General features: G+C 37.5%; 1 protein-coding gene across 1 annotated transcript in view; it reads left to right on the top strand.

Annotated features, from left to right (window-relative positions):
• Window positions 1–12,583, top strand: part of TMEM87B (transmembrane protein 87B) — a 73,988-nt gene extending 61,405 nt beyond the window's left edge. Inside the window, exons 13-20 of the mRNA XM_006876449.1 lie at window positions 192–300; window positions 382–440; window positions 2,491–2,594; window positions 5,901–5,974; window positions 8,514–8,587; window positions 10,158–10,210; window positions 11,410–11,440; window positions 12,524–12,583. Of these exons, the coding sequence (XP_006876511.1) occupies window positions 192–300; window positions 382–440; window positions 2,491–2,594; window positions 5,901–5,974; window positions 8,514–8,587; window positions 10,158–10,210; window positions 11,410–11,440; window positions 12,524–12,583 (564 nt within the window). The remainder of the gene's footprint in view (window positions 1–191; window positions 301–381; window positions 441–2,490; window positions 2,595–5,900; window positions 5,975–8,513; window positions 8,588–10,157; window positions 10,211–11,409; window positions 11,441–12,523) is intronic.
• The last annotated feature ends 12,043 nt before the right edge of the window (window positions 12,584–24,626 follow it).

Genomic DNA, 24,626 nt, shown 5'->3' with positions numbered 1-24,626 from the left:
GATAATTGATCCAAGAAGAATGAAGTCCTTGACAACTTCAATATTTTCTCCATTGATAAGAATATTGTTTATTGGTCCGGTGGTGAGAATTTTTGTTAGTAGATGATTTTGTTATAGTAGATGATTCCTATTTTGTTTTGAATCTTAACTATTTATTCCTATTCAAAATGTTTTTCCTTAACTTGTTTCACATTTTCATAAGTTTGGCACAAACGATGAAGACTCTAAGGTTAAGAAAGAACACAGTGAAATTTTCTTTATACAGACACTTTACAAATACGCTGATATTTGCTGTATTGGGTAAGCTGTTTAATTTTTCTTATCATAAATTATGATAATTAATATGATGTGTTATTTTAAAGGTAACTGTTTGTATTTCAGCTTCTGTAGTTTTTATGATATGGACAACTAAGACATTTAGAATGGCAAAATGCCAATCGGTAAGTATAACCTTTGTACTTCAGCAGTTATTTTTAATTATACAATTTTATTTTGTGTATTTTGAAGACTTTAGTTTGTGTTTGTAAATAGACATAATTACAGTAGAGATTTGCTGTTTGCTTTAAACTATTTTCTATAGAATTGTAAAATCTCTTGCCGCCTTATAATGAATGTCAAAAGGTCCTCCTAAGTCATCTTTTTCTGTTACATCTCTTTTTATTTAAACTTTTTATTGTGAATTTAGTGAAGGTTTATAGACAAGATCATCAGCTTTACATTCAACAAATCATACACTGTTTCATTTCAGTGATTACAATCCACTCCCTGCAACAACAGTTATCCTATTTCCTTTCTGTAGTTCCCCATTTAAATCTTTTATTTCACAGATTAACAAAGCATAAATAGCATAGTGGTACAAATTGGGCTGCAAACTGTAAGGTCAGCCGTTTGAAACTACCAGCTGTTCCGTGGGAGAAAGATGAGGCTTTCTGATCCCGTAAAGATTTACAGCCTCGGAAACCCTGTACAGGGTCACTATGAGTTGGAACCGACTCCACAGCACATAAGCACCACCATCACCATACAAAAGAAAAAATACATACTCATTTAAATGTTCAAAAGGCACATTCTGCAAGCCAGCCTCCTGCCCACAGGCACACAGCCTTTCTCAGTCCTGGGCCTCTGTCTCTCCCTGCCTCTGCCACCGTCTCTGCTGTCACCATTTTTCTAGGTAGGATCTCATGGTCTTCCTTCTCGATGATCCTGGGATTGACTCTTTCTGAAATGAAATAATGTCATTTCCTTTTCTTAACTTATTTTTGTATATTTGGAAGAGAATTACCTCTTTGTATACTTTAAGATAACAAGAAATCTTTTTCTTATATTTCTTTCTGCATACCATGAAATTAGATCATTGTATAGTTTTCAATATGCCCCTGATAAGTGAGACTCTAAATGCTAAGTTTGACTTTATGGCATGGTAGACTTCTTATGAAAATTCAGGAGATATTCTCTCTCGATGGTCATAACTTTTGGTCAAAAGAAGAAACATTTCTTAGTCTTGGAAAATAAAAGACCCCTTCTTGAGGTTTTTTTGAGATTTGCAGCTAGTCTCTGCTTCTGTATAAACAATTGCAAAGAGCGAGTTCTCTGACAGTCCTGGTCTTCTGTCCATTACTTTAGGGACAATTTAAACGGAGAAGAGACTGAACTTTCCAGAATTTTTCTCCTCCCCACAAATTAGTGTTTCTCACTTGAATCTCTACATTTTATTTTTGTTTCTATATTTTTAAATTAGCCCTAAAGTTTATAGAAGGGAATGTTTATAATGTAAACAGCCCTTTAGAAATATTTTGAAACGTGTCATATAATCATCTGTCCTATCAAGAGCACAATCAGCTACTGGGAAAATCTTTGCAGTGAGATTTTTACATCAGATTCTGAAGACATTGAGTGATCAGTGTCAAAGTGCCCATTGCCAGCTTGCTTCTAATTCTGCTACTAACTTGCCATATAACTTTGAGGAAGTTCATTAATCTTTATTGGTCTCTTCTGAGAGATAGAGGCAGGTTAAAATTCCTCTGAAGCCCATTAAACTTTAACTCTCCAAATTCTCTGTAATATGTAGTTTTACATTAGCATGTTACTCATCTTGATTCACTATGAGACTGAAACGGAAGGAAGAATTAATTTTCATTTTATAGAGATAGGATACATTTTTTGTGTGTTTTTATAGAAAACTTTAATTAACAATTTAGTCTTTTAACATTTATTCAGCAAATTTGAATAAATGTCAAATGTTTATGAAATGTTTTCTGTTCTTTTAAAAACATATTTCTTGTAATTAGTTTTCTACATAGTAGAGAAATTATTTTAAAGGCACAAAGATAGGATATATTTTTAAGTGAATTATTTGAAATTTCTTAGTTTTTATACTGAAAAATGTGTGCTTGGTTATTTGAAAGTCACGTATAATTTTATACAATTTGAAGAGAAAACCTGTGTTTAGTAGAAAATTAATTTTTCACTTTTGAATTGTCCTTTTTATAGGATTGGATGGAACACTGGGTTGATGATGCATTTTGGAGCTTCCTTTTTTCCCTTATTCTTATTGTCATAATGTTTTTGTGGAGACCATCAGCAAATAATCAGAGGTACTTTATCGGGGACTGGCCTCGACATAGAGGTTCGGTTCACGAGGAGGAGATACCTGGCGGCGATAGAGATAGCAAAAGAATACACAGACAGACAGAAGAAGGGAGACAATGAGGCACCCCAAAGCCAGGGTGGATACATCACTAGTGGGCAGACTTGGGAGTACAGGCATCGTGGCCTCTGCAGGCAGCAACTCACTAACCTGCAATCTTTACTGCATGCCCTCTATCTTGTAATGCACAGCTGGGGAGGCCTGGGCCTCTGTTTTATCTAGGGGAGGAGCTTCACACCAAGCTGGGAGGGACTAAAACAGGATACAGCTAACATCAGTAATTTTCCAGACATTCAGGTAGCTTTACATTGAACTTCGCTGGTTCGAATCCCAGGCCCACAGCTTGGTCTCTCAGGCTCAATTAACGTATCTATAGCCCCTGAGCTCAGTTGGAGTAAGGTGAGAGGTAAGGACAAAAGTTTGGGCAGAGTCCTGCTGTTTCGGCTTCCTGAGCCAGGTTTTCAGGAACTTGGCTGAATAGCTAACACTTGGGAGAGATTCAGGGAGGATGGTTTTTTTTGTCTGTAGAACAAAGAACCGAGAAGTAGCTAAGATATTTTTAGTTAATCCTTTGGAGGAAGACTTGGCCTTGCAACTTTTACAGTCTTCGGCTTTAGGAAAATATCACATTTATCTGTGGATTATCAAGGGCTCCATGTATTAAATTAATAAATATAACTGAACACTAAGATGAAAAACAATTTGCTATTGACTGCCAGTGGCCTCATTTGTTCCTCAGAGCCTGCGGCCTGTATAGTCTACACACGGTCTGCAACAGTGCTTAAGGTAGGAAAATTCCACTCAGCAAGCATCTTGTTCATTACCTGCTACAGTGCCAAAGACACATTTATAAAAACTGTAGGAAAGTAGTCCTTGCCTTTAAGGAGTATACAGTCAAATAGTAAGATAGAAATAACACATGCAAGATAGTGAAATAAGAGATTTATAAACTAAATCTGGAGGGACAATGGAAGAAGGATGAATACTTTCTGAAAGAGTACGCATTTCTATTAGACCTGTCACATTCTGTGAGGAATGGAGTTGTTACTATGTGCTGTCGAGTGGGTTCTGACTCACATGGACCTTGTATAGGGTTTCCAGAGTAGCTGGTGGGTTTAAACCGCCAACCTTGTGATTAGCAGTCCAGTGTTTATCGGAAGGCACCACACCAGGAGTCCAAGGAATGGAGGAGGACAGTGAAAACTTGAGATGGAAAAGACTGTACTTTTTCTGAGGTGTGGGAAAATATTGGATACAAGGGGGCTTCAAAAAGATCATAAAATTACTCCATAAGCTTTTTGAAGCCCACTCATAGACTTTGAAGGTGATTGAGGTATGCAGTTTAGTTAATGCCACTTGCACTAGAAGGAGATAAGGCTGGAAAGGAAGAGTGGGGCCACGATGGTAAAGCACTTGATTACTACATGTAATGGGAAACTCCACCTTCTCTTGCCACATCGCTCTTCCTAACGGAATGTGCCATTAAGTTTATTATATAAAATGAAGAAGTACATACCAGTATAAGTATTTCTCCCTTTTAAAAAGTATACAGTAATAATAATAATAAATACATACCTTGTTCTGCACCTTTTTGTGTAAAATGTATCTTTTCATATCATCACTGTCATATTATTATTAGTCCCTTATGGCATTCCATCATATGAATGCCCAGTGGAGTGTCCTTATATGTGGTAGTTATAAAGTCATTACAAACACTGAATTTGTGAATACTAAGCCATTGTCTTTAAGGAAAATACAGAGTTAGGTTCCTATGAGACTCTGTTCCCAATAGTTCATCAACTGATCAATAATATGTAATCTTGTTTTATGTATGTTTCTGTTTAAGACACCTCATGTATTACTGAGTCATTAGCATTGAACTCAGGGTCAGCCGTACTATAACTCATGCCGGAATAAAGCTTATTTAACATATATTTTCTTCATATTACATCTTGCACTAGGCAGCACTTGAACACTACACTTGGGGACCATTTTAAACAGGAAAATCACTAGCAAACCCAGAAAATGGTGACACTAAATTGATCATGTGGCACTAAATAACAAAAAGGACACTTGTTTACAATGAGAGCTGAAACAACAAAAGCATTGCCTTGTTCATCCTTGGTTAGAAATGTGCACATTGAGTGACTCAACTTGTTCATCAGCCTGCACATATGCACAAATGACTGCAAAAGTGCCATTAGTGTTGATTTGGAGGATAAAATGACATTGTAGAGAACAGACAGAAACCACTAAGTATGGAATCCATAGATAATAAGGATTAACCGTAGCATGATTTATATAAGCAGTTTATAATTATTAGACATGTAGTTGGGTGGTACAAACACCCAGTTATGTGTTCAACTGCTAGCTGAAAGCCTGGTGGTCCGAACTCACCCAGAGGTGCCTCCAAAGATAGGCCCATTGATCTGCATCTAAAAGGTCCCCGCCTTGAAAACCCTGTGGAGCACTCTGCTCTGTACATGTGGGAGCACTATGAGTCAGAGTCTACTCACAGCATCTCACAACAACTACTAGGCATTTGTGTCTAGATTTTTGCTATTATTAAGCAATGCATTCTGAATGTTCTTGGACATCTATCTTGGTGAACTTCTGTGGGTTTTGTGTGCTGTCAAGTCTGTTTCGACTCATCGCAACCCTGTATAGTGTTTTCAAGGAGCAGCTGGTGAGGTTGAGCTGCTGACCTTGTGGTTAGAAGTCCAGTGCTTATCCTATAGCACCACACCAGTGTAATATAAGGTAAATGCATCTTTACTGTGATAGATATTGTCAGAAGATCTTCCAGACAGTTTGTGCCAATTTACACTCTATCACCAATATATTTGAGAGAAGAGTCACTTGATCAGTATACACCCTCCCTGCCCCTAGTCATATGAGCACCTTCTTTGTAATCAGGGGATGAGGTAGGCAGGGAGGTAAACGTGATATGTTGAGAGGGGTGGGGGAGAATGCAGCAGAAAGTTCCCTTCCCCAACATTATTGTAAAAATCCATCCCCAAAAAGTTTTGTCCATTTATATGTCTACCATTAGGGTATGAGAGCGCCAGTTTCACAGTCTCCTTACAATAACCTAATTTGAGAGTAAAAAATTTGAATTTTATTTTTTTCAATTCACAGGAAACTTTTAAAATAGAGAGTTTCTGTATACAATGCCAGTTTTAGACATATTTAACCTAAAAACTGAACCATTTTAATTATGCTGGTAAGATTACTTCTTGTTTTTTTGCTGTAGATATGCCTTCATGCCCTTAATAGATGACTCTGATGATGAAGTTGAAGAATTCATGGTAACGTCTGAAAATTTAAGTGAGTGACGTGTTTTGTTTATCTTGAACATTTTGCATATTGTAACAGAAATATTGTTTACGTATAATATAAAGTCACATACACAGTTTTTATTTTTTTCCTGCAAAATATTCAGAAACATTTTATATGGTATGTTATCGCAACAAAAGAGTCCTGGTGTGGTGCTGTAGGATAATTACTAGATTGTTAACCATAAGGTTGGCAGTTCAAATCTACCAGCCACTCCTTGAAAACTAAACAGGGTTGCTAGAAGCCTGCAGCTGCTCTGTCTCTCCATACTACTGCCTCGGCTGACGCCACTTTTCTAGGTAGGGATCTCACGCTATGTTCATGTTCTTTCTTGATGGTCCTGGGGTCATCTGTTCCTGCTTCTCAGATGGCTCCACTGGAACCTGGTGTGATGACACAATTAGCCAATCTCTGTGTTAAGAGTCCTGTACACCCTATTTACATGGTCCCATGGTGCTATAGGATAAGCACTGGAGTGCTAACTGCAAGGTTGATGGTTCAAACCCATCATTTACTCCTTGGAAACCTTACAGAGTGTCGTTGTGGGGTTGGAACCATCTTAATGGCATTTAACAACAACATCCAATCATTTGTTGGGAATTCAGACATTGGATATAAAAGTTATATCAAGTAAATCCAAGGTACAGTAGAAACCGTAAACCAGAATCACGTGAGTCAGAATCAACTTGATGATATACAACAACAGCATGGAAACTATAAAAAAGGAAACAAATAGAAATACCAAAGCTGAAGATACAGAATATTAGAAATAAAAATTCACTAAATTAGGATTATTTGATTTGATAAAATAGAATACAAATCAGTGAACATTTGAAATTCTATAAACTGAAAAGTAGAGATAAAAGATTTGAAGCGCAGTAAACATAACTTCAGGAGTCCTGGTGTGGCACTGTGGGTTAATGTGCCAGCCTGCAAAGTCATTTCAACTACAAGGTCAGTGGTTCAGGCTCACCTGCTGCTCCTTGGAAACCCTATACAGGGTGATTATAGGTCGGAATCGACTTGACGGCACGACAACAAACAAAACTTCAGAGACCTGTTGTACATTATTAAACAGTCTAATATATGTATAATTAAACTCCAGATGGAAAAGAAAGAAAGAACAGGGCATAAAAATACTTGAAAAAATATTGGCCAAAACATTTCCAAAATTGATCAATAGCAGAAACCCATGGAGTAAGGAAGTTTAATGAGCCCCAGACAAGATGAATACAAAGAAAAGCACATCTAGCATCATAGTCAAACTGATAAAAACCAAAGATAAAGTAAAATCTTAAAAGCAGCCAGAGAAAGAAGGTGTGTTATATTCAGAAGACCAACAATAAAGATAATACATTTTCAGAAGCAGCCGAGCCCAGAAGACAGTCCTAAACTGTAAATAACTCAAATGTTCTTGAATAGGTGAATTGATAAACAAGTTGTAGTATGTTCATATGAAGGAATATTATTCAATAATAAAAATAATAACTTCTCCAACATGAATAAATCATTTAATTTATTCACTAAATTCAATAAAACTTTAAGTTGAGTGAAAGTTGTCAAGTCCAAGAGGATGTAGAGTTCACAGATTATGATTCTATGGCAGTTAACAAGAGAACAGCGACTGCATTAATCAGAATAGTATTTGCTTCTAGTGGGGTGAGCACTGGTTGGAAAGGTCTTATTTTTCAGACAATCATGGACATGTTAAAATATCTTGCTAGAAATGGTAGTCACACAAGTATGTGTGTTTGTCAAATCTCTTTGGGCCATACTCTTAAATGTGTGTGTTTGATATGCTCAAGTTTTCAAAATGTGTGAGATAGACACTATTATTATCCCCAGTATTTAGTTCAGGGCACGGATTCATAGAATGTGTATTAACTTGCCCACGCTTGCATAGTACAGGCAGAATTCCAAGTATGGTAGTCTCCTTCCCAAACCTATCCTGCATAAGAGCTTTTTCTTCCATTTCATATTTATGGTGAAGCTGTCTGCTTCCAGAAAGTTTTGCAGTCTCTGAAACCCTAAATTGGGGAGCTGTGAGTTGGCATTGACTTGATGGCATAACAGTAACACACGAGGACTGTAAAACATAGTGTACATTTTCTTCTTGAATATGATATTTAAAATTCTATAGATTTTAAAAATCCTCAGTTATCTGGGGGAAATACAAAGGGACTTCAGAAAGTTTGTGGAAACTAGAGTTACAAAATGATGGGTGCTTTTGGAAGCACCCTCATATGTGTATACATACATGGATATTTGTTTACTGAAACTCCCCTAAAATTAGATTTTCAAACTAGGAACTTCAAAACCTAGATATTGTTGTAAAAAATTGTTAATATCTATTAACTTTTTATACCTCTTTCTTTCATTTCCAAATGTATAATAAGCCAACGCTTTGCCCAAAATTTCCACCATTAACTCTCCTTTAAAAAAGAATATTATTTCCTTGTTGGTTTATTAAAGGTGAAGCTCTATAGGAAAATATTGTGTCATTTTATATCTGTAATTTTTCTCATTATAGCTGAAGGAATGAAATTAAGAACCTCTAAAACAGTCTCCAATGGAACAGTGAAAGCTGCCACTTCTGATAATTTTGTGAGTATAGATTAATAGACTCTCAGCTTTTAATACTCTAGAAATCTGTAAAATGCATGTCATATTCATTGACTGTCAGAACATGTTTTTACTAAGGTGTTTTGGGGCTTTTTTTTTTTTGGTATGAAAATGTATTTCCAAGTAACGATACTCGTTCAGTACCTGACCTGAAATTTCTTTGTTCTGGAGCGTCACTTTTCATGAGCTGCTTTGGAACCAGAACCGGACAATCATCTGGGACTGAATTAGAAATACAGAATCTCAGGTCTACCCTAGGCCTTCTGAATCCAAGTCTGCTTTTTAACAAGAGTCTACAGATGATACAACAACAACAACATTAAAGCTTGAAAAGATGTGTTATAACAAAAGCTTATGTGAACTTAAAAACTTAGCTGATTTTAGCATATGTTAGCTGTTAAAAAACAGACTTTGTGTTACCTATGTATTACCAAAATTAGCATAAGTGTTTTACTTATTTATTTTTAACTATGGATGCTTAAATAAAATGGTACAACAAAGGGCAGAGAAGAGTTTTTAAATGTTGTATGCATTAAATGTGATCATTAAGAAGATAATGAAGCAGAATGGAAATGCCTGTCATAGATGTTTTATATTTTGCTCTCTTACAATTATATTTGCTTGCTATGATTTAATGTGTGTGTGTTTTTAAAACTAGTTTTATGTTAGTTCAACTTAATTTTTAAAAATTAAATTTGTTTTAATGATCTGGTGTTGCGTTATGTAATAAGCTTTTAATTTGTTAAGGCATTTCCCTTTTATTTTAGGGATCTAAGTTTAAAGCTCAATATTTAAAGACTATTTCGGGAGCAGTTTTTGTTTCTCTATATTTAGTGTATTCAGTTCTCAGTCAGAAATTGGGAGCCTGAAATCCACTCTGAGAACTGGGGTTCTTGTTAATATTAGCACAGCCATTCCGGCTCTCTCTTAGTTTAGCAAGATGCAATTAGTACTAGAGCCAGAGAATGCCATGGAGTAGTCCAGTGGACCACAAACAAGTTTTTTATTTATTTTGCAGTGTATACCAAAAATATCCAGTATAACTTTTATTTTTTCCTTGTACAAGTGAGAAAACTAAAATCAAATTTCTATTTAAAAAAAAAATGTAAATACCACAGCTGGATGCTTTCCTTTTCCTGCCTCCGACAGATAGATGAGCATGAAGGACACGGGACACAAATAAATAGACATTTCCACAATTATAGTAAATGATAAACTCATGATGTAAAAATTTAGGAGGATTCATAAATATGTATTTAAATGTGTATCTATTAAATATATACCACATATACATACTTATTTACTGTGGTTTCTCAGAAAAAAATAATACCTGTGTATCTGACTATAGCCAAAAAGAACAGAAACCTGAAGTCTAAATATTGGCATAATGTCTGTGTGATGTAAATGCCAATTTTTAGGACGAATTTAGAGAGACTTTAAAAATGTCATGCATCTGAAATTAAATGTTTGAATTTTACTTATATTCTAATTTTAAATCTTCTTGCTCTCAGTGTTATTGACGCAAATGCTAATTACAACAATCTTTCTACAGGATGAAGATTTGAAGTGGGTGGAAGAAAATATTCCCTCTTCATTCACAGATGTGTAAATATCCTCTGTTAAAGTTGGAGTCTTAATTTGGGCTGTAGTTTAAAAGACAGTTGTCATCCTTTGTCTTACCCTTTCCAAACCTCACATCGCCCTATGTCTGTAGTCCCCTATTGCCAATGATTGTCTGATTTACTTCATATGGAATGCCAAGAAAACAAAGCCCTGGTTTAGTCTCTCTTTCTCCTTCCTCTTTCACTAAATAACAGCTCTTTAAATGCCAGTGACCTAGGACCAACTCAGGGAGCTCTGGTGGCCCAGTGGTTAAGGTTCTCAGTGGCTAATTTACAAGGCCAGGTGGGAGAAAAGATCTGGTAAGGATTCCAGCCTAGGGAGCCCTGTGGGGCAGCTTTGCTCCGAATTGCTGTGAGACAGAAGCAACTCGGCACATAACAATAACAGAACTCGGGTGTTTTCTGAGATATCTAAGTTATCACATTGGTGTTATTTTGTATTAATTAGCTATTGTGGAAAAGCGCAAGCATATGTAAAACATCCTTTTTTCTGTTAATTCATAACCAAACTAACTTTGTATGGAGGGGAAACATGAGCATAGGAAGATAGGATATGCTAGGAAGCCCCTCTGCAAACTATGATTATTAAGGTGTGTCTGTGTCTGCGTTCTGTTCCATGCAAGAATTCAATACAGGTGTTGCCACAGTAGACAACAGAATAACCAAGTAGGGTGATATTTTATATATTGTTCTGTCCTTTCCCTGCACCCATCTCGTTCATATTTATACAGTTTCTATCTAGTATGGTGTGGGAGAAAAAAGAGGCTTTACAGCCTCAGAGTTAGCATTGCTTGACAATGACAGTATCTTAACCCCACTCAGGATCTCACCTTCCCACAACTACTGCCATCCTGACTTTCCCTATGGTAGATTAGTTGAGCTACTTTTTTAAAATGTTACTCTACTCTCAGTCGTTCATCATATTTTCATTGCTATATAGTATTCTATACCATAAATATATCAAAATGTACCCATTTGGGGTTCTTTTCGTTTTGAGCTAGTAAAAGCAGTGCTGCTATAAAAAGTCTTCTCCGTGTGTGTTAGTAAACATAGATACTCATGTCTGTGGGCTGTCTCCCCAGGAGTGAGTGAGGCGTGCCTGTATTCAGCTGTATGCAGAACATACTGCTATTTATTTCAACAACATTGTCAACTGGATTTTTCTCCCCCCTTTTCTTTCAGAGCTCTTCCAGTGTTAGTAGATTCAGATGAGGTAAAATATATTTTTGCTTATTTTCTTTGAGCTGTGATTTTCACAAGTCGAGCAGACTGAAAGATACTGTGGATTGATTTGTGGATAAAGTTTGGAGTAATGGTCCTTATTTGAAAAAGATTAAGATAAATGCTAGTTGGTGTGCAAGAAGGGAAGAATTATTTTATGATATGTTGATTTGATGATTTTCTAAAATATTGTAAATATATAGGTAAGAGTTTAGAAGATACTAAGATGATAATTTGTCTGTATCTCATACCTATCAATATTTTGCTGGGGTATTGAATAGTGTCCATGTAATTTTCATTCACTAAAGGAAATTTGGATCGAGGACATGTATTTCGGAAAGTATTTTGAAGAAAATAAAAGTAGCATAGGTCATATATGGAAGCAGCCTGAAGTATAAGAATTATTGAGTGTGGATGCAGAGAGCTTTCACTGCTACAACAGAAGAGTACAGGGAAGATTGTGGCAGCTGAGAGGACCGGTTTGTGCAGTGACAGCAGAATAGGAGAAGCGACAGGCCCAGTTCATTGCAAAGGAAGGCAAATAATGTGGGTGTCAGTGTGGCAGTCAGACTGAGCTGGGACGGAAAGGTTTGAGAAGGCTGTAGTAAACATTTACTTTACTACAAAACAGTTCAGGGTTTGCAGTTACAGAAAGATATACCGTGGAATTATCATTTCAAAAATAAATCCCTAGATGAGTTCTGCCTGAGAAATCCATTTCAGCATCTTTCCTGCAATGTCTCACTGAAGATTCCAATATTTTCTAACTAGCAGACAATTGACATTTTCTGCACATCTCAGATAAATAATTGACAATATATGAGGCAGTGTCAAGAAACTTGTGGAAAACTTCCATCATCTTTTAATTTAATTTTTCCATAAACTTTTTGAAGCCCCCTCATATTATTAGTGTGGAAATTACAGTTTTTATTTTCTATATCGAATACTTCAGAGTATATGGTGGAATAGTTGTTTTGCTCTCAACAAAATCATGACCTTTGAAAGATTAGAGACTTTAGTTAGAGTTCTGGAAGCAACATTCGCCTTTTGATGCGTATCTTCTTTTCTTTTTTAGGAAATCATGACCAGATCTGAAATGGCAGAAAAAATGTTCTCATCAGAAAAGATCATGTGATTGGAACCCATATAAATGAAACTTACTTAATGCTCAAGGGTTGACTTGCCTCAAGACTAAAGCAAGCATAGTTTTCATGTAGTTTAAAAAGTTTTTATTGCATTACCTTGTAAATCCATTTATTAAAATGAATTCAGGTGGTAGGTGGCTTCTGCAAACCTCTGAAACTGACTTGAGAATGTCAGCTTAATGTCCATTAAATTGCCTGGATTTGGAAATGATCTGAGAAGAGTAATATGATAAATACACCCATTCCTCACTTACCGACTGTCTCGTTATCTGGCATTTCATATTTGTGACAATAGTAAAAATCCATGATGATTTGGAGCAATCATTCGTGTGTGTCTGGTAGGAATGAACGCTGAGATTTTAGGTGAGAACATTGTCTGTAATGGCTTAAGTTGTGTGTCTACTTGGCCATGCCATGATTCTGCCAGTTAGTCATTGATGAAATTTGGTCATTATGTTATGATGATGTAATGACTGTCCCTTTTGTGATTTAATTTGCAAAATGCTAATTTTCTCATAACAACCTGGTCTTTGGAATCCAACCATGTCGGTATGTGAGGAATTGGTATATGAATAAATGCCCTTAGCTGATGGGTGGCTGGCTTGTGATTTTGGGTTCTTTCCCTTTTCTCTGGAAAGTATGACAATTACTCTTCTTTCTCTAATCTTTGTGATAACATGATTCTTCTGAGGTATGGTATAATAGTTTCACCATCTCCTGGATTTCTAGTACTAGATGCAGTAATAATTTTGACTTTTATACAGATTTAATATTAAGTAAAACTTGGTTTACCTTGGAACATAAGCATGTTTATGTGTTAAGTTTTGCTGATTTTTTGCACAAAGCCCTTGTGTGTAAATTACTGCCATGCACAATAAATCATGGAGTTAGGTCTTCTCTGTCTGAGTTCAGGAAGCACAAGGAGAGGGAAGTCTTGAGGGTCACTTCCAAAGATCTACTCTGTCATTGCCCCCTTCCTAGTACTCAGGCTTTGTGTGTTCATGTGCTGCTCCTCACCTGGCCTTGTGGTTCTCCCGGAGCACTTCCTCCCTGGTGAACAAAAGACTAGGTGTCATACCAAGATTGTGTTTCATCATTGTGTGTAGTTGTTGTTAAGTGCCACTGAGCTGGTTCTAACTCATAGCCACCCTGTACAGGAGCCACCCTGTATATGGAGTCCTGGTGTGGCACTGTGGGTTAATGCACTGGACTGCCCAGTCGGTTTGAACTGCAAGGTCCGAGGTTCAAGCTCACCAGCCACTCCTTGGAAACTCTATACAGGGTGGCTATGGGGCAGAACCACCTCAACGGCACTCAACAACAACATATGTGTATATATTTGGATATACAGTACATCACTGTTAATCCTGTAATTCTAAGCCTTCAACCATCTGCTATACTTTATTTTGTTAATATCTATGATGTGATTGAAAGTTTTGTTTTAGTATCTTTTTAAAAAATAAAAGTTGTCTGAACTTGAAAGGGACTTGAGTATATCATGAAAATGTGAATGTTTTGCTGCTTTCATGACCAAAGAAAAGGGTTAGTGGATGTGTAGAATAGGAATTAAAGTTAGTATCTTGTTTAGATTTCTTTGAAGACGTTCTAAACTGGGTGAATTGAGAATTGACTTCAGGGAATTTTGATGGAGAAAGCATTGAAAGCTTAACTAATATAAACACTTGCAGACTTTTTATTTTTCGCTATGAAGCCACAAAACATTGTTTGCTTTTTCCTTTAAAAAAACCTACCTTTGAATTTATTTCTTGTTCACTCATTTCACAAGGGTTAGTAAAGATTACTGATTTCTAGTAGTAATATTTCTTAAAAGATGTTTTCAATAGTGAACATTTGGAAAGTGAACAGTGTTTGCCGACATTACTAAAAAAGACTTGGTTTTCCAGATCGTTGCTCTGAGACAGCTTTCCTAGAAGAAGAACCTCTAACAGTTCTGGGGTCCAGTCCTTATTGTAGTGTTTGCCATAATAACTTGGCCCCACCAGCTAGTGTTCCAGCATTGATTTCCTTTCTGGTTCAGGTGGATTCTACTTTGACACAGTTCCTTTAGAACGGGAGGTAACCACTGCTTTCTCATTCATCCCATTTGTATCTCATATCCCTAACCTGTGGAGCAGATTGACCCCCCTCCACCCCAACTCATCACATGATTCTAGTTGAAATGTGTGATGCAGGATCCTGGTCTTCCAACCAGTGCTGTTGTTGTGTGAGCTTGAATCACCTCTAACCCTTAGTGACCTTGTATGACAGGAAGAACTGACCCATAGGTGTCGTAGGTGCTAATTTTTACATGAGCAGATTGTCAGATCTTCCCCCCAGTGGAGCTGCTGTGGGTTCAAACCACACTTTGAGTTAGCAGCCAAGTGCTTAACCATTGGGCCACCAGGGCTCCAGTTAGTAGGAGCTGTAAACTTACTGAGGTGTGGGGGTAGAGGGTTGGTGATGGTAAGTGTGAAAACAAGGGAAAGTTGTCTCTCATAAAAAAATGCTCCTTTTTCCTGCAGCCAGAAAGATAAAAATTCTTGTCTGTGTAACTCAGCTACAGGATGAAATGAAAAATTTTCTCTGCAGAGAAAGTGTTGTTTCTCTAAAACAGCCACATCACAGTGGTTTTAATTGCCTCAGGCATGTGCTGTGTCTGTCACGTTCATCGATGCTGATGTTTTCTGTTGCTATCTGTGAGAATTCCACCAGAGGGGCTTGCTGCTGTTAGTTGTCTTCGAGTAGATTCCAGTTCATGGCGACCTCACATGTAGAGTAGAGCTCCGGAGAGTCTCAAAGGCTGCCCCTTTCAGAAGCTGATCGCCAGACCTGTCTACCGAAGCACCTGGGTCAGCTCAAACCTCCCAACTTTTCAGCTTGTAATTGAGTAAGCATTTAACTGCTTATACCCCCCAGGGGCTCCTAGAGCCTGGGGAGATGTTACACCCAGGACCCCTGCGTGGCTCATCATTCCTAGTCACCAAAGTCCATGGAGGCCCAGATTAATTTATTCTTAGGATGCTTCAGGATGGATCCTCCTAGAAAAGACGGGATCTGAGGATGTGTTTATAGGCAAAGTGCTTGTGTATTACTATGTGGCTTATGTTAGATTTATTTGATGAGTCATTGATTAAAAGGGTATTTTCCTGATATAATTTAGATTAGTATTTAAATTATCTGCTCTAAAGGGCAGTTTATTTTGTTTACTACAAAAAATAAGGAAAAGTAGGGGAAATACGTGAATTTTGTTAAGCCTGAAAGATGGTAGGGTGTTGCCATACTTTTCCTGAAAAGAAAATTTTTTAAATCTTTCATATCCTCTAGGAAACATTACCCCTGTGATAAGTATAGTACATTATATTTGCACTACTATAATAGACAAGGTATTTTTTTAAAATACAAGTAAGGTTAATTTTTATATATTTTTTTCTTAACGGATTTGAGTCTGATAGTATATGCACTAAGCTATCTGTACATGACATTTTATAGATGGGAGATGTTATGCTAGAGTTTTAATTTACTAGTTCTGGTACTTGTGTCTGACTGACAGCATGCAATAAGCAATAAAAAACACCAAGCCTTAAGCAAAAGAAGTTTAACGTATTGGTTAAAGTTCTAAACATATCAAGTGTGCATTATAATACAGCAGCTCAATATTGCATTAAGAACTTTGTCTAAGACTAGAAAAATATTAATTAATCTGGGGAGAAACTTTAGGGGTTTAAGAAGTTGTATTTTTTTTTCTAATCAAAAGAGTTAAATTATTATATGATTTGGAAGAGTTTGGTTTCAATGTAGACTATGCTATTTGAAAGATTTTTGTTTCAAAAATAGATGTACTTTTGTGCCTTAATATTTGTTCTGACTTTTAATAAAATTTTTACTGAAATTTTGGGTGCTCGACTCATGATAATAATATTAGTGGTAGATTTTGTAAATCTACAGGAAATGTATACAGTTCTTAAAAGAGGTACAATTAATACAACCATGGAAAAGTTATCAACCTCAGTAGTGATCAGAGATGCAAAATAAAAGGGAATTTTTAAAATTAACATACATATTCTACTATGTACTTAAAAAATCTCTGCTTTCTAAAGTGTAATGAAATAAGTTAATAGCTCACCAATATACATAAATTACTGATGATAGTTGTTGTTGTTGTGTGCCGTGGAGTCAGTTCCGACTCATAGCGACCCTGTGCAGGGTTTCCGAGGATGTAAATCTTTACAGGAGCAGAATGCCTCATCTTTCCCCGTGGAACAGCTGGTAGTGGTGATAATTTAAATATTCGTGGAACAAAATTGAGCATTGTGTTTATAACCTTTAAATAGTGTCAATTCTGGTGATGTTTTTAAAAACTGATTGAAAATACAGAGTAAGGATTCTGCATACACACAGAACTGTTAGAGTGTTGTTTAAAGTCAAAGCAAAGGTGAAACAAACTAAAGCTAAGTATCAGCAACAGAATGGTTAAATGAATTATGGTTTAGCCTGCTACTTTATGGATTATTATGCAGAATAGTTAAATGAATTATGGTTTAGCCTGCTACTTTATGGATTATTATGCAGCCATGAAGGAACCCTGGTGGCACAGCGATTAAGTGCTCAGCTGCTAACTGAAAGGTTAGCAAAAGGGAGAAGACTGTTGTAGTCTGATTCCATAAAGATTTATAACCTTGGAAACCCTCTGGGGCAATTTTACTAACAACAGGAACAACAGGGTCACTGTGAATCAGAATTGACTTTGACAGTACGTTTGGGTCTTTTGAGTTCAGCCATTAAATTATGAGCAGTTTATCCTGAAAAACCACACTTGCTATCAGAAAATGCCTCACATGGTGAGTGTTCATCATGTAAAGAAACAGAAAGAATTGAGTAGGGATGCACGAAGATGGCATTTGTGATATTTGGATTAATAAGCTAGGCTATAGTCACAACTTTATCCAAAATTTCAGTTGATTCTTCATCATGTAACTTCTGGGGTGCATGTTAAAGTGGGTACGATGGCCTTCCACACAGCTCTTCCTGGAGCCTGTGAGTCCACCCTCCTCTGGAGCCTTTTCATCTGCACCTAGCCAGCAAAAGGGGAAGGGGGTATCCTGGGACATTGGGGGAGCTAGACTTGAAAGGGGTGCCCATTGTTTCTGCACACGCTCCATTGGCAAAAACTTGGTCAAATGGTAAACACTGAAGACTACTAGTTAGTAGCCATTAGCTAGATCTGATAGTGTGTATTAGGAATCTTTGTTTTGTTTCTGTTATTATTTCTAATAAAGAGCCAAAATTATTTGCACTCTGGTTTTATTAAAATGCCTGTCCATGTCCATAGCTGATGACAACACTGATCATGCACATGAAATGATGCCTTTGAATAGACGAGTGACAGTGGGTTATGTGGCAAGTCATTTACAAATCAGCCATGGCTCTGCCTATGAAATCATCCACTACAGACTTGAATTTTGGAAACGTTTGTGTGAGATGGGTACTGAGACAAGTCATGGAAGAGCATAAACAGAAGGGTTTACACAACTGCAAACACAATTTGGACCAATACTCACAGGAAGGTCAAAGTTAAAAAAAAAAAAAAGATACTGGTGACAAGACATGAAGTCATCACAATGAGCCTGAGAGTAAATGGCAGAATATGGAATGGAAACATCCTTAATTGTTGACTGAGGAAAAGTTCAAATCAACCACCAGCTGGAATATTGATGGTTACAGTTGTCTGGGATTCTCAAGGGCCAGTCAATATTGGAACACTATCAGGAAAATGGTTCAACAATCAGCAGTGCTCCCTGTAGTGAGATGCTCACTGAAGAGCTGAAGCCTAAACTTCAGATTAAACGCAGAGGACTTATCCACAGGCATCGTGGTCTCGCATGGTGATGCATGTCCACACTGTTAACACTCTGCAGAAACTTCCTGTTGATGTGTTAAAAGTATCCTCTCTATAGTCCTGATCTTGTGCCATAGAACTTTCACCAGTTTGGTCCCCTGAAAGCAGCCCTTCCAGAACGAAGATTCACCTCTGATGAATAAGTGAAGACAGTAGTGCATCCATGGATCACAGCTCAGCCTAAATCATTTTAAAAACAAAGGAATATGAAAGCTTGTTGATAGATGGACAAAATATATTGAAAAACAAAGAGATTATATTAAAAAAATGTGTATTTGTCTTTTCTAAAAATTGAATTCTACTGAGTGCAGATAATTTCTGATTTGCCCTTGTATTTTTTTTAAAAATGTTTTTTTTTATTGCCTGCCTACTATTCTTTGAAAGGAGAGGGCAGATTTGGATGGACAGCTAGTGTCCTCTGCCACAGATTATTTGTAATAGAAGATTTTTGCCGTTTGAGGTTTTTCTAATTTCCTGTGATAAACATTAAAAACTCTGTGAAAAGTTATAGTGAAATAACTAGGCTAAAAAATCTCAAAATTAGTGTCTTGAGTCACATCTTTATTAATAAATAAAATCTATTTGTGCCCTTCAAGGTTTTTCTAATTTTCTATGATAAACATTGAAAAACTCTGTAAAAAATTAATAGTCCAATAACTAGACTACAACCTCTAAGTTAGTGTTGTGGGTCACATCTTAATCTATTCACATCTTACTCTATTAATAAAATCTGCCCTAGTCTAGGTAGACTGAATGTGGAGGATTTAATCATGGAAAGTCCTCCAGTGTGAGAGGTCCCTGTAGGAGTTTCCCACGCTGTTGACAATACGGGAGTATCGGGAGTACTCAGAGTGCAGGGCTTTGTTAACCATCTTTTCACAGTTGCCCTTGAGTCAATTCCAACTCACAGCAACCCCATATGAGTCAGAGTGAAACCGTGCTCCACAGGGCTTTCAGTGACTAAGTTTTTGGAAATAGTTTGCCAAAACTTTGTTCCATGATACCTCTGGTTGGACTTGAACCTCGAATCCTTTGGTTAGCACCTGAACACATTAACCATTTGTACCACCTAGGGACTTCAGCCAACAAGATACTGTTGTTAGGTGCCATTTAGTCCGTTCCAACTCATAGCAACCCTACATACACAACAGAATGAAACACTGCCTGGTCCTACACCACTCTCACAGTCCAGTCATTACATATGACAGCTGCCACTACACCACTTCATCTCATTGGGGGTCTTCCTCTTTTTCACTGACCCTCCACTTTACCAAGTATGATGTCCTTCTCTAGGAACTGGTCCCTCCTGATAATTTGCCCGAAGTATGAGAACAAGATGTTGTTGTTAAGTGCCGTCGAGTCGGTTCCAACCCATAGCAACGCTGTACAGGGTTTCCGAGGGTGTAAATCTTTACGGGAGTAGAAAGCCTCATCTTTCTCCTGCAGAGCAGCTGGTAGTTTCAAACTGCTGACCTTAGGGTTCGCAGCCTGATTCATAACCACTATGCTACCAGAGCTCCTGGTGCTACTATTTCCACTGAGACTCTGTGTTTAAATAACTTGATTAAGGTTACTTCTTGTTGTTATGTGCTGTGGAGTCGGCTCTGACTCATAGCAACCCTGTACAGGGTTTCCAAGGCTGTAAATCTTTACAGGAGCAGAAAGCCTCATCTTTCTCCCGCAGAACAGCTGGTAATTTCTAACTGCTGACCTTGCGGTTTGCAGCCCAATTCGTAACCACTATGCTACCGGAGCTCCTTGCAAGTTGTAAAACAGGAATAATACAAGAAGGAAGCATCTTTGAAGTGCCAGGGAAAGGTGAGCTTTCATTTAGCAAGTGATCATTTGCTTATTAGAGAGCTGTGTAAGAAAATGTATCAAAGTGCCAAATGCTCAGGTCTTTAATAAGGCAACTCAGGTTAGTATGAACAACGGTAGCAGTGGTGGTCAACATATGAAACAAAGGTCTTAAAATTCAAACATTCTTAGTTGTATTATTCAGGTTGAAACAAAGTTATCCAGGGCAAGTTCTATGCTTCTTAAGTATGGTGGATTTACAGCTGAACTACTAGTTTGATATGGAGTTCAGGTGTAAATCGTTTTGACAGTATTGCCTTTAAGACATTTTGGGAGAGTTAATGAAAGTATGTGCCCAGGAAAACTGTAAGAGCTATCCAGCAGATGGTGCCAAAGTCATAGCTCTGAAGTCTTAGGCACAACATTTTTAGTCTATAATGCTTATCCTTAAAAAGCTTTATAAATTTACTTTTGCTTACCAAATGCCATTAAACACATTTGGGAATAAAAGAAAGGATTTTTCTTAATTCACACAGCTTTGCAGCCGATTAAGCCGACCGTCTTCCTTCACTGTGGGGACTGGTGTGCACTGACTGCAAACAGCCTCCTCCTCGCTAGTGTACGCAGCCTGTGGGCACATATAGGTTACCGTAAGGGACTCTGGAGACAGCCCTTTCCTGCCCTCATGTCTGTGACTTCGCTCTCACCTCTGCTGTCCCAAACCTAGGCTCCAGACAGGGTTGCGAGGGGAGGGTCCATATTGGCCAAGTCATCATGTCCATCTGCACCAAGCTTCAAAACAAGCAGCATGTGATTGAGGCCCTACACAGGGCCAAGTTCAAGTTCCCTGGGCACCAGAAGATCCACATCTCCAAGAAGTGGGGCTTCACCAAGTTCAATGCTGACAAGTTTGAAGACATGGTAGCTGAGAAGCGCTTCATCCCAGATGGCTGTGGGGTCAAATACATCCCCAACCGTGGCCCCTTGGACAAGTGGAGGGCCCTGCATTCATAAAGCCCTGGGTAGCACTGACCTGTGCTCTCCAAAAAATTCAATGTCTCCATGTCTAAGAAAAAGAAAAAAAAAAAAAAAAATCACAGAGATTTATCCTGACAAAACAAGAATCATTTTGCATTATTTACAGTCTCCCTCAGGAAAGGGCCTCTGAGCTTGTTTTACAGATGAGAAAGTCGGGGACAAGGGTGCTTCACTGGCCTCAAGCTCCTCCGGAAGACTCCAGCAGAGCCAGGGTGGAAGGTTGTCAGCCAGTTTGCTTTTATCACCTCTAAAGCCTTGGGGTCGGAGAGAAAAAGATGTCAGAGGAAGGCCCAACTACATATCAAAATTTAAGACGCAATTTTAAAACAACCTAAAATGATAGTGATTAGAGTAAAAATTAATGAAATAGAATCAATGAAATTAAAAGCTATATAGTTTACTGTGTGATTCTTTGGAAAGATCAAAAAATATTGACAAACCGTAGCTAGACTGACCAAGGAAAAAAAGAAGATTCAAACTACTAGAGGCAGAATAAAAAGGGAGAACATTACTGATATTCCAGAAAACAGAAAAAAGATTATAAAGGTATCTTATGAGTATTACGCCCAAAGTTAGATGGTGGCGGTGAATGTGTTCAGTTCCAATTCATAGTGACCACGTATAGGATTTCCAAGCCTATAAATCTTGAACAGGAGCAGAAAGCCTTATCTTTCTTCCTCAGAGCAGCTGGTAGATTCAAACTGCTGACCTTGTGGTTAGCAGTCCAGATTGTAACTCACTACACTACCAGGGTTCCTTAAATCAGGATTTGAAATGGACAAGTTCTTAGAAAGACAAAAATGACCAAAACTGTGGGTTTTGAATTAGTACTAAATTAGTACTAAAAAAGTACTCAAAAGACCAGAGTCAAATGACTTTACTGCTGAATTCTACCAAGCATTTAAAGAGTATCACTTCTTCACAGCTCTTCCAAAAAATAAAAGAGGTGGAGAGATACCTCCCAGCTCATTTTATGAGACTCTGATACCAAAACCAGATAATAGATACTGCTAGAAGAGAAAACTACAAATTCCTCTTATGAAGATGAAAGATTACAGCCTTCAGTATGGATTATGCTTCAACATAAAACAAAAATCCTCACAAATGAACAAATAAGCAATATAATAAACAGAGAAAAGATTGAAGTGGTCAAGGATTTTACTCAGATCCACAATTAATGCCCATGAAAGTAGCAAACAAGAAATCACATGACATATTGTACTGGGCAAATCTGCTGCCAAAGACCTTTTTTAAAGTGTGAAAGGGCAAAGTTGTCACTTTGAAGTCTAAGGCGCTCCTGACCCGAATCATGGTATTTTCAATCACCTCATCGATAGGGAGCTGCCAGAGCTTCAAGCCAGATTCAGATGAGGACACGAAATGAGGGATACATTGGCCAAAAGCAAAGAATACCAGAATGATGTTCACCTGTGCTTTGTTGACTACCCAAAGGCCTTTGATTGTGTGGATCATAACAAGCTATGTACAACATTGCAGAGAATGAGTATTCTGCAACACTTAATTGTGCTCTTGAGGAATCTGTACATAGACCAAGAGGCAGTTGTTGAAACAGAACAAGGGAAAATGGAATGGTTTAAAATTAGGAAAGGTGTTCCCCAAGGTTGTATCCTTTCACTATACTTAATCAATCTGTAGCATAGTAGTTATGAATTGGGCTGCTAACTTCAAAGACAGCAGTTCAAAACTACCAGCTATTCTGTTGGAGAAAGATGAGGCTTTCTGCTCCCATAAAGATTTACAGGCTTGGAAACTATATACAGGGTCATTATGAGTCAGAACCGACTACACAGCACATAGCCACCACCACCACCACCATCAATCAATCTGTATGCTGAGCACACATTCCAAGAAGCTGGATTATATGAAGAAAAACATGGCATCAGGATTGGAGGAAGATTCATTAACAACCTGAGATATGCAGATGATAGAACTTTGCTTGCTGAAAGTGAAAAGGACTTAAAATACTACTGATGAAGATCAAAGACCACAGCCTTCGGTATGGGTTGCACCTCAGTGTAAAGAAAACATAAAATCCTCGCCACTGGACCAATAAATAGCATCAAGATAAGTGGAGAAAAGATTAAAGTTGTCAAAGACTTCATTTTGCTCAGATCAACCATCAACACTCATGAAGCAGTAGTCAAGAAATCAAATGAAGTATTTCATTAGGCAAATCTGCTGTGTAAGATCTCTTTAGAATGTTCAAGGGTAAAGATACCAGTTTGAGGACTAAAGTGCTCCTGACCCAAGCAATTGTATTTTCAATACCTTCATATGCATGCAAAAGTTGGACAATGAATAAAGAAGATCATAGAAGAATTGAAGCATTTGAGTTATGGTATTGGAGGAGAATATTAAAAGTACCATGACCAGTATTTCATTCTGTTGTGCATAAGGTCGCTAAGAGTTGGTACCAACTGTACACCACTTAATAATTGTAAGTCATTTACATTTTATTTGAAATGGTAAAGTCCTAACCAGTCAGTTGTCCTCAGGTTGATTCTAATTTATGATGACCCCATATACAGTGTAGAACTGTATTCCATAGAGTTTTTTTAATTATAATTATTTTGTTGTTTTTGTTGCAAGACTAAACGCAGCAAAGCATACACAATTCAACAATTTCTACATGAACATTTCAATGACATTGATTATATTCTTACGGTATACAACTATCCTCACCCTCCTTTTCTGAGTTCCTCCTCCCTCATGAACATAAACTCACCACCCTCTACCTATCTTATCTTTCAGTTTGCTGTTGTCACTTTCATCCCATGTGTCACCGTTTCCTTTATGCACAATTCATTTTTAAGTCCATCCCATACAGATAGTTCTTAAAAAAACATAATGCTCAAAGCAGATATTTTTTACTAATTAAGCTAAGGCATTGTTTGGTTTGAAGAAGACTTAAGAGGATGTTTTTTGTTTTGTTTTAAGATTTAAAGATTATATGGGCAATAGTTTAGCGGTTCATCCATTCTCCATGGCTCCAGAAAGTCTGAATCAATGGGAATTTGAATTCTGTTCTGCATTTTCCCCTTTTTTAGTCCTGGTGTAGCATAGGATAAGCACTGGACTACTAACCGTAGGACGGAGGTCCAAGCCTACCAGCCACTCTTTGGAAACCTACACTAGATTGCTATGAATCGAAATCGACTTGATGGCACTTAACAACAACAGCCTAGCATTTTCAGTGGCTGATTTTTCTGAAGTATGTGGCTAAGCCTTTTGCCATAGGCTGGATTCTCTAGAGAAGCAAAATCAGGAAAGCTTATATATTT

The sequence above is a fragment of the Chrysochloris asiatica genome, unplaced genomic scaffold (assembly GCF_000296735.1).
Source record: "Chrysochloris asiatica unplaced genomic scaffold, ChrAsi1.0 scaffold00380, whole genome shotgun sequence".
Taxonomy (NCBI): domain Eukaryota; kingdom Metazoa; phylum Chordata; class Mammalia; order Afrosoricida; family Chrysochloridae; genus Chrysochloris; species Chrysochloris asiatica.
This window is presented reverse-complemented; position numbering and strand designations above follow the sequence as displayed.